The 8827-nt window shown below is 46.3% G+C and overlaps 1 protein-coding gene across 2 annotated transcripts; it reads right to left on the bottom strand.

The window, feature by feature from the left end:
- Positions 1-629: 629 nt before the first annotated feature.
- Positions 630-7172, bottom strand: LOC139046667 (suppressor of cytokine signaling 5-like). 2 transcript variants are annotated; one of them, XM_065425111.1, is made up of 2 exons: positions 6990-7172; positions 630-6211 (listed from the first exon to the last, which is right to left on the bottom strand). In XM_065425111.1, exon 2 carries the CDS (start codon positions 6138-6140, stop codon positions 4767-4769), a length of 1374 nt encoding a protein of 457 aa, XP_065281183.1. In that variant the 5' UTR covers positions 6141-6211; positions 6990-7172; the 3' UTR covers positions 630-4766. The 2 variants fall into 2 exon arrangements, with proteins under 2 accessions (XP_065281183.1, XP_065281184.1); XM_065425112.1 differs by lacking the exon at positions 6990-7172 and adding an exon at positions 6501-6673.
- Positions 7173-8827: the final 1655 nt, after the last annotated feature.

An 8827-nucleotide genomic window follows, 5' to 3' on the forward strand; every position in this document is an offset into this window, starting at 1 on the left:
CTGCAGTAAAATTAAAACATTCGAAGCTTTTCAAATAACGCAATTGTTTTAAATTTGTGCATTTCACTGAAACAAAATATTGGATAAACGGAATGCATTCTTTTGTCCTTTCAAGCTCCATTTAAGCGGATTCTTAAATGTCGTACTTCTCTGTGCAGACACCTCTCTCCAATATTCTTGATTCGAGAAGCGTCCCACATCACTTTCCTCCTTGTCACGCAGACAGCAAATGGCTACAGGTGACGAAGGTGTGCTCATGTCATCTGCACACTGCTGGTACCTTGATAAGTCAAACAAGCTTCACATCATTTAGATTATAATGTTGCGTTGGACCAGCGTGTTTTTTCCATATTCAACATGCAAACAGTAAACTAAATCATCGGGTTTAAATTCCCAAAACTGCGCAGAGTGTTATGAGGCATGCCTAGTAGAGGGTTCGAGATTAATTTTGATCACGTGATGTTCCGTACCGCGCACCCAAAGCATGGTACATAAACATTCTTGCATTCAACCCTCATCAGAGTGCGGTCACCGCATTGGAGAGTCGAACCCATGATCTTGTGCTCAGCATTGAAACACCATAGCCACTGCGCTACGGCGGCTGGTCATACAAGCACCAGGGAACACGCTATGGTACCTTTAACTTTATTTTGCACAACTATGAGTGTGAGCAGTGAAATACAAGTCGGGAAACAATTCTGCACACACGAATGGACAGGGCGCTAAGAGGACATTACTTACACTATTTACAGAGGGTAAAAAAGTGTTCAGACGCACTGCATAATGTACAAGACGCAACGGGACAATAAATAACAAGCGCACAGACAGGTCCTCGTTCTGTTGTTTGCAGCTCGCTCCATGGCTGTGGAACTGCGGTAATTGCATTTTCTTCATCCTTGCAACAAATTGTTTCAACTGTTAAAAACAATTCTATGTTGCTTCCACTAATAGACCACGTATAAAAAAAAAACACAATTTTTGTACTCGGCATATCGCTACGACGCCAGCTCTCGCTGGAATTCATTTCCTCCTGTTCACCGTGCCACACATACCTTGCTCAATATCGAGTGGGCTGACCACATGCAACATTCAACAAATGGAAGCAGAATAAAAAACATACTTGATACACCAAAATAAGACAGGCACATTGCTAATCTTGCTTAACCATATACACTAAAAAGTAGTTGAGCTAGCAACAACTCTAAAATGGATAGTTATGAGCAAAAATGGGTCACGCTAGCTCTTCTACCACTGATTAAAAATACAAACTTGGGTAAACAAAAGCAGACATTACAGAGCTCTGAGCAAATGGTTCATACCAACAACAGGCCCTCAATCTTTATCCATTTCATCCCTAATCTTACACGGACACTAACAAGAAAAGTATGTTGAGCTGTGTTAATGTATATTGCACTTCTGTAATATTACAGAAGCCACTGTTACCGTGACAGGACACCCGATAAACCAGATTAAACGCAAAAACAAAAGACGGGTGGCGACATTGCTTTGAAGTTCCCGTACCAACTCGCCATGATGCCATCGATCTGGGCCAGTCAATTGTTCACAGGTAAAGATGGTCTACACTGCATCCTAGAGGAACCAAAGACTTAATTTTGCAAGTTTTGAGAACTTTTACAGTACTGCAACGGCCCAGATATGAAGAAAGAAGGAAAAAAAAAAGACACTTTGAAATCCATGATGGCACACTGATGTACCGGTGTTGTGGTTTTGGCTAGTGACGCAGAACTATCGGTAAATCCACTATCGATAGCACTATATATAGTACTAAAATATTTCACTATGAAACTACTGACAGTACTACAGCAAGTATTGCTATAGTGCACTACTGACAGCGCAATTGGTTGTTTTACAATTGGCTAGAGATATTACCAGAAATTTTGCAATAGCTGAACACCAGTGTCCTTTTTTATGCAACTAGGAACAGAGAAACGTTGCCAAGTTTGTGTCGCGTTGTCTATGTGTGGTACGTCATGCAAGTGTAAATTATGGATACTGCACAGTTAATAACAGAAGCGTTAGTGAGCTCAATAGTATTTTCGATACAAATGGTGCACTATGGATGGTACTATCAGTAGTTTTTGTGCTATCGATAGTTCTGCTTCACTAGTTCCGTCACACACAAAAAAAAGAAAGCAAGTTTGGTTCATTCTTTCTGCTTGTAGAGTAGTTGCAATGGCAAAAATAATGAAAGTGGCGTTTTGAAAGAGTTCTTTATCAGTTGAAACTGTTTGTTTTCTTTTTAGTGTCCAAGTCGATAAGCACTCGTGTGCGCGCCTGGCAGAAACCATCTTTGTTGCGCGAGATGAAATGCACTGTGTAAAACGCAACAGCAAGAGAAAATGACATGTTAGCTACCTCCTCATATGCACATCAGTGTCATGAGTGGAGCTTCTATCCTCCCCTATGATAAGTGAAGCTTGAAACAAAGCAAAATACATATTTTATCTATTACACTATCTTCGCTAGAAAGAAATCTACACCTTGTTAGCAGAAAAAGAAAAGTCAATCAGGATGGTCACAACCCAAACTTACATTAATAAAAGCACATTTTCTCTCTACACGCATGAGCAAGCTCACAGAGCTACGTTGTTTTTTTTTTCTTGCATACATTCTTAACAGTACTCTGTTGCTCGGCTCTTTTATGTGCACCATTAAACACACAAGGTGCATTACATAACCAGCATTTAAAAAGACCTCGCTTATAATGAGGGGCTCGAGGATAACGAGCAGATGTAAGCTAATGATTTCCCTTTGTTCATAAGGAAATGTTTTCGGCACATAAACTCATAAGTGCAATGCCGCCATGAACCGTAGCTTGGCCAATGGACAATTACCACCATAAGCTCAACAGATGTATGAATGGTGTGTTTCTCACAGATTCAAATTCTGTTGGTCTGAAAAATTTTCTGAAGCTCAAACAGCACTATCGCAGACAAATTCAGAAAATGGAAATGATGAATTTAATTAAATGATGCACCTCAATGCAAAATTCGACATGGTGTCCCAACTATTACTCATCAAGCTATAAAAAAAATAAACTGATAATTTCATGCAAACAAAACAAAGTACAACATGTCTCGTTCACAGTCTAGCTGAGCATCCACAAGCATTTTTTTTTCACTGCGAGAGCAATGAAGTGTTTGAAACCGGGTTTGCCTTGTTCGCCCATTCCCATCCTCCTCTTCCATCCATTCATCTATTCTGTCACATTGACGATGATCTACACCTGGCCACCTTATCATACCTCAGCTACGCCATTGCCACAGTGTGAAGATTCACCGATGATTACAATATTCCCCAAGGCGAAATTTGAGCGCACCTCTATGCATCTTTTCATTTCACAATATATTGGCTGGCACGGGCAATCTGCCTCGTGCTGCATGCTGCAAACGGAGTGAAGGGCAGCATGACTCGCTAATCTGGACATGGCAAAGGACATCGCATGGGCTCGATTCACAGCAGCCGCAACAGGCAGACCTCTCAGACGACGCGAGCTACTCTGATGCCATCTCGTAGCCATCGTTGCCACACTACACTTTTCATGGGCTTTCAGTAGGAAAACATAAGCACGCAATTAGCACCTTGCTAAAAACACCTCTATTCAATGTTTCTTATAATTGTCTGCAGCTTCATAATTGACATCTTTATTATTCGAATTCACGAGTTGGATAACCATACATAATTAAATAACTGATTGTCATCAACAAAAATATTACTGGCGGATGCTCAAGTGGACTGTGAACAATAGGTGTGTTCAATCCATGCTTGGTCCACTGCACCCTCTGTACCTGTTCACGGTACGCCACACCTCAACCCTCAATTGCGCTGTGGTGCAGGCGAGATGCTGCTGCAGTGCAGGGATCATCTGAACGTACTGGTGAGATGATGCAGCAGAAGTACATGACGCACACCAGGCCACTGACCAATTCAACCAAGCAGATGACACAGCCTACACCTCAGCACTCGGCACATAATTGGGTTTGTTCTCCAACGTGCAACACAAACGCACTGCACCATCACTGGAACTATTTTTGCTCTGTCACTGCGAGCAACACAGGAAATGAACATACCTAATATGTGCATGAATTTGTTCACATAAAATGATCACTCTTCTTTAAAAGCTTGGTGCATAACATGTGAGACATCTGTAAGTACGCTACAGGCATAACATCAATTGCAGTGTACCTGATAGGTGCCCAAGAATTCCAGAAGCTTGCCAGCTAGGCTGTATTGGTGGCAACATGAGAACCCTCCTCAAAGTTACATAATAAAGTGTCATTTAACATATCAACCTCCACATGCTTTCTTCTTTTCTAAAGTACTTTGCACACAATTTCACAGCACAATTCTTATATAATATTTTTAAATGACAATATGTTGAACTAAATTTAATTTTTGTTCTTTTCTTTTTCATTTTGTGCTAGCTATTCTAAAGCATAAACCTGGCACCTGCAACTGTGGACAAGGCACCTGTGGAAGATGTAAAATATTGTTCGATAGCTCGTACACCAAAGTAGTACCACGAGAGCACGAAAGGGTTTGGATGAGCTGTTGCATGGTAACAGATCTTGAAAACAAGCAGTCTTGTCATGCGAGGTAAACGCTCGCCTTCTCAGCAACATTTGTAATATCAATGAAGCAATGGCCACCTGTAACAGTGACTGGCTGAACCCAACTAGTACGACATCATCTGGACCTTCAAACTCAGAGGAACAGCTGAACAAAATCGTATGCGACGACCCACGTCAACCAATGTCTGGGCCTAGGTGGCAGCTATTGAGGGCAGAGGCACCGAGTAGCCCGTATCCCCGGCTAGTACCCGGCCCAAAGTCCTGCACAGTGGTGCCACCGTCCTCGATCTGGCGCACTCGGACCCTCTGCTTGTAGTGGTACTCCCGCAGGTAGCTCTTGAGGCTCCGGGGCAGGGGCAGCTTGGCGGCACCGTCGTAGGCGATGCACGAGCAGATGACCGCACGGGCCAGGTGCTGCAGCGGGAACACGAAAGTTCGGTGCAGAGGACGGGTGAGCATGGGCTCAAAGTACATGCAGCACGACGGATCCTTGTAGTGCTCCACCAGGCCACACACGGTGCGCGACGAGAACACCCCCGGGTCGTGAGAGTCAAAACTGAACCTGTGGTTCCACTGCTCGACGCGGGCGTGCAGCGAGCGGCCGTACCGTCGAAAGCTCACCGAGAAGAGGTACTCCTCCTGCGCGGAGTCCCTGAGCAGAAACGTGCCCTCGGGCTTGTTCTCCAGAAGCCGTTCTGCCTCGTACCGGTCCATCTTGCCCCAGTAGAAGCCGCACGAGGTGATGCCCAGCAGGTCGGGCACCAGGCAGTGCATGTAGTCCACCTGGGTGTGCACTTGCGGGGCCACGTCCCATATCTGGCTCAGAACCTCCCACGGCACGGACAGGCTCTCGGGACCGCTGGAAAAGCTCAGCTGGTTGCGCAGCGCGAGCGCGAGCTCCGGAAGCTGCGGCTGCAGAGGTTGGGGCGAAGGCACTTGAGCCCTCGGCTGTTCTTCGGAGGAAGAGGAGGAGGACGTCGACGGCCGACCGTCGCTACGGAATCCCGGAGGCGGGTCGACGCCTTCTTCGATCTCGCGGGCCCGCTCCTTGCGAGCTCGCTCGTCCCAGTCGTCCACCTGGTACTCGTCGCCCCGATACTTGCCGTCCGAGCCGCAGGCGAACTTGCCGTGACTGCGCGGCGGTGTGACCCTCACGCTGGCGGCATCGGGGTCGACGCTGCGCTCCTCGGTGCGACGGTAACCGGTGCATATGCATATCGGGCAGCCCGTAGGGTGATCACTCGCAACGGGATCCGCTGCCGACGAGGTGCGGCGCGATCTGCATCCAAGCTTGAAACCCCAGCTGCTGCCGCCTTTCCTCGGCTTGCATTCGCGGGACGGCTGTTCCTTAGATGGGCCCGCCGAGGAGGACGACGAGCCGGATGCGTTCTTGCGGCGACGGCCAAATGTCAGGGTCCGCAGCTTCTGGCGCACGCCCGGTGTTTTCTCCTCTGTTTGCGTCGCAGCCGAGGTCGAGCCTTCGGCATCACCTTGGCTGGACTCGGCTTCCGGAGAGCGGTCCGTTGGGTCGGTGTCCGAGCTGGACATTTTGCTCTCGACTAAACGGACATCGCTGCTAGTCAGAGGTCCCCGTTGCAAACACCCCTAAGCTGCGTCATCTGAAACGGTACGACAGGTCGGACACGCCAGCTATCAGCACAGCACCAGATAACGAAGCTGCGCGTATACGTAGTACTCTGGTCGATCACGTAAAAGATTGTCGGCGACGCGAGCCACCGACACACCGCAAGCGATTCGATCGAGTCCACCGTAGGCGTCTGCTAAGCTTACGATGCGAGAACAAAAGGCTAGCCAAGAACAACTCGCTTCGGAAGCGTTCTGTCCGAACGTGTCGCAGCGCCTTCCATTCACGACAGCAGGAAACAAAATAAGCAAAACCAAACATACGCGTAACAAGGCTTAGCGGGCGCCAGCTCCGCTGACGACAGTAGGCGAAATTCGAGATAACACGAACTAATGCGCCGCCCTGCAATCCTCACGTCAGCAAGCGGATTCATGGGGCCGGGGCTGTCATACGATAAGAAGCGTGGAAACATGCGCAAAATCGCTTCGTCGAGCCCTACCTACTTCGCGACCTACGCTTCCTGAAGCGAAGATCGATAGCGCAACGTGATCGTATTATCCGCAAGCAACCGCATAACTGGGTCATATGCGCGGTAAAGAGTACACCACATTGGTCATTTGGTCAGTGGAGGTAAAACTCTGTAACTGTTTGTAACTCTCGTAAAAAAAGGCCGAGTGCACTCGGAACAGTTTCACTTTCCTCCTTTAAATGGTACTTTTGTTTCGTGAGCAGAATGAGTGGTTAAAACAGAAACGCTAGTCAATGCGCCAGTTCACGAACGTAAAGCCTAACTCAAAAGGCTGTGTACTCACGTTAGCAAAACTGAAGTGCCTCTCACAAACCACGAAACGGCAAACAATACTAAATACACACAATCAACCAAACACTACTGCGAGAAACGATCGCACACAGGAAATAGCTCGTCTATTTTGTTTTGTTTTACACGTGACGTCACGGCTCCGCGTAGAGCCGAGCGGACGAGCGCCCAAGCAAGTCATAACGGAAAAACAAACAAAACATTATGTCTCGTACGCTCGTAGCAGTAGGAGCGGCCGTCCGTCGAACTACGGGGAGCGTTTTTCCCTGTACATCGTAGAAAAATTTTTGCAACAAGATCACATTGGTTCTGAAGACAAAAAAAAACAAATCGCCTTTATTTAATAAACTTCTCGCACAAAAACAACCAAACCAAACTTTTTCTCACCGTGCTCTTGCATGTTCAAATGATGGCACCTTTAACGTCACCAAGTTGCTTCCGGTGTTTGCTGGGCGGCTAAAAATGACCTTTGAGATTCGCTTACGCTACTCACAAAGTGCAATGTGCACATCCCAAGGCTTTTTCTTTCTTGACCAACTATAGCAAAATAAGCATGCCAACTTAAATTTGAATGATAAATAAAAGGTAAGTACGAATTCTTTTTTTCTTCTTTTGATATTTTAGGGACGTGAAAACGCTTTTGTTGCCTGCAGTAATCTTTGAAAGTTTTAACCAATCCTCAGGTCCTCAACAAGTTATCAAATTAAAATAAGATCACTGCTCCAAAGCACCAAATTTATAGAAGACAAAGGTAAGGACATATCGTAATGCACTCTAAAAGTTTACACCCTTTGGAGTGCCCCTTCTGCCACACAAAGATAATCGTCATCTGCCTTGATGCGTTTCCTATCATTAACGCTGCGAGCCCGGTATTGCAGAATGCTATCATGCTGATAACGCGCGTGCCGTTAATTATAGCATTGCAGAATGCCATCATGCTGATAACGCGCGTGCCGTTCGGTACTGGAAAGTACCGGGCTCGCAGCGTTAATGATAGGAAACGCATCAAGGCAGATGACGATTATCGTTGTGTGGCAGAAGGGGCACTCCAAAGGGTGTAAACTGTTCTTAGAGTGTACTCTAAAAATGAAATACACTCTTTGGGTGGTATTTTGTCCCAGAACAATAATCGTCATCTGTCTTGCACGCATTTCTTTTTTTATCGCTGCGCATATAGTTTCTCACTACATTACGTTATAGTGAGAAACTCTATGTCGCTGCGAGCCTGGCTTGCGCGCTATCAGCTTGACACAGCATTCCCGACAGGAAAGTAGCCAGCGCCGAATTTTCAAGAGGAAACGCAAGCAAGGCAGATTATAATGGTAATCTGCCTTGCTTTCGTTTCCTCTCTTGAAAACTCGGCGATCGCTACTTTCCTATCGGGAATGCTGTCAAGCTGATAACGCGCAAGCCGTTCGTGACTGGGAAGTACCGGGCTCGCAGCTTTAAAGAAAGGAAACGCGGGCAAGACAGATGACGATTATCATTGTGGGACAAGATAAGCCCCAAAGGGCGCAATATTTTTTTAAGTGTGCACACTTCAAACAGTTGCACCCTTTGGGCTGTATATCTGTCCCACAACGATAATAGTAATCTGCCTTGCCTGCCTTTCCTTTTTTGAAAACGCTGCGCTAGCTACTTTCCTATTGAGAATGCCATGTCATGCCCCAAAGGGTGCAAAATTTTTTAAGAGTATAGTACAATTGTAGTTGCATTACATCTGAATTAACAGGTTAGCGAAATTTAGATTTCTCCAGTGAACTCGCTGAAGCAACCTCCAGCTTAGAGTAGGCAGAACCTTAATAATGGCCAGTTCTGCAGCAAGGTCAGCAT

The sequence above is a fragment of the Dermacentor albipictus genome, chromosome 7, assembly GCF_038994185.2.
Source record: "Dermacentor albipictus isolate Rhodes 1998 colony chromosome 7, USDA_Dalb.pri_finalv2, whole genome shotgun sequence".
NCBI lineage: Eukaryota > Metazoa > Arthropoda > Arachnida > Ixodida > Ixodidae > Dermacentor > Dermacentor albipictus.

Excerpts from the sequence above, each read along its gene's own strand:
- LOC139046667 (XM_065425111.1), bottom strand. The coding sequence starts at position 6,140 with ATGTCCAGCTCGGACACCGACCCAACGGACCGCTCTCCGGAAGCCGAG.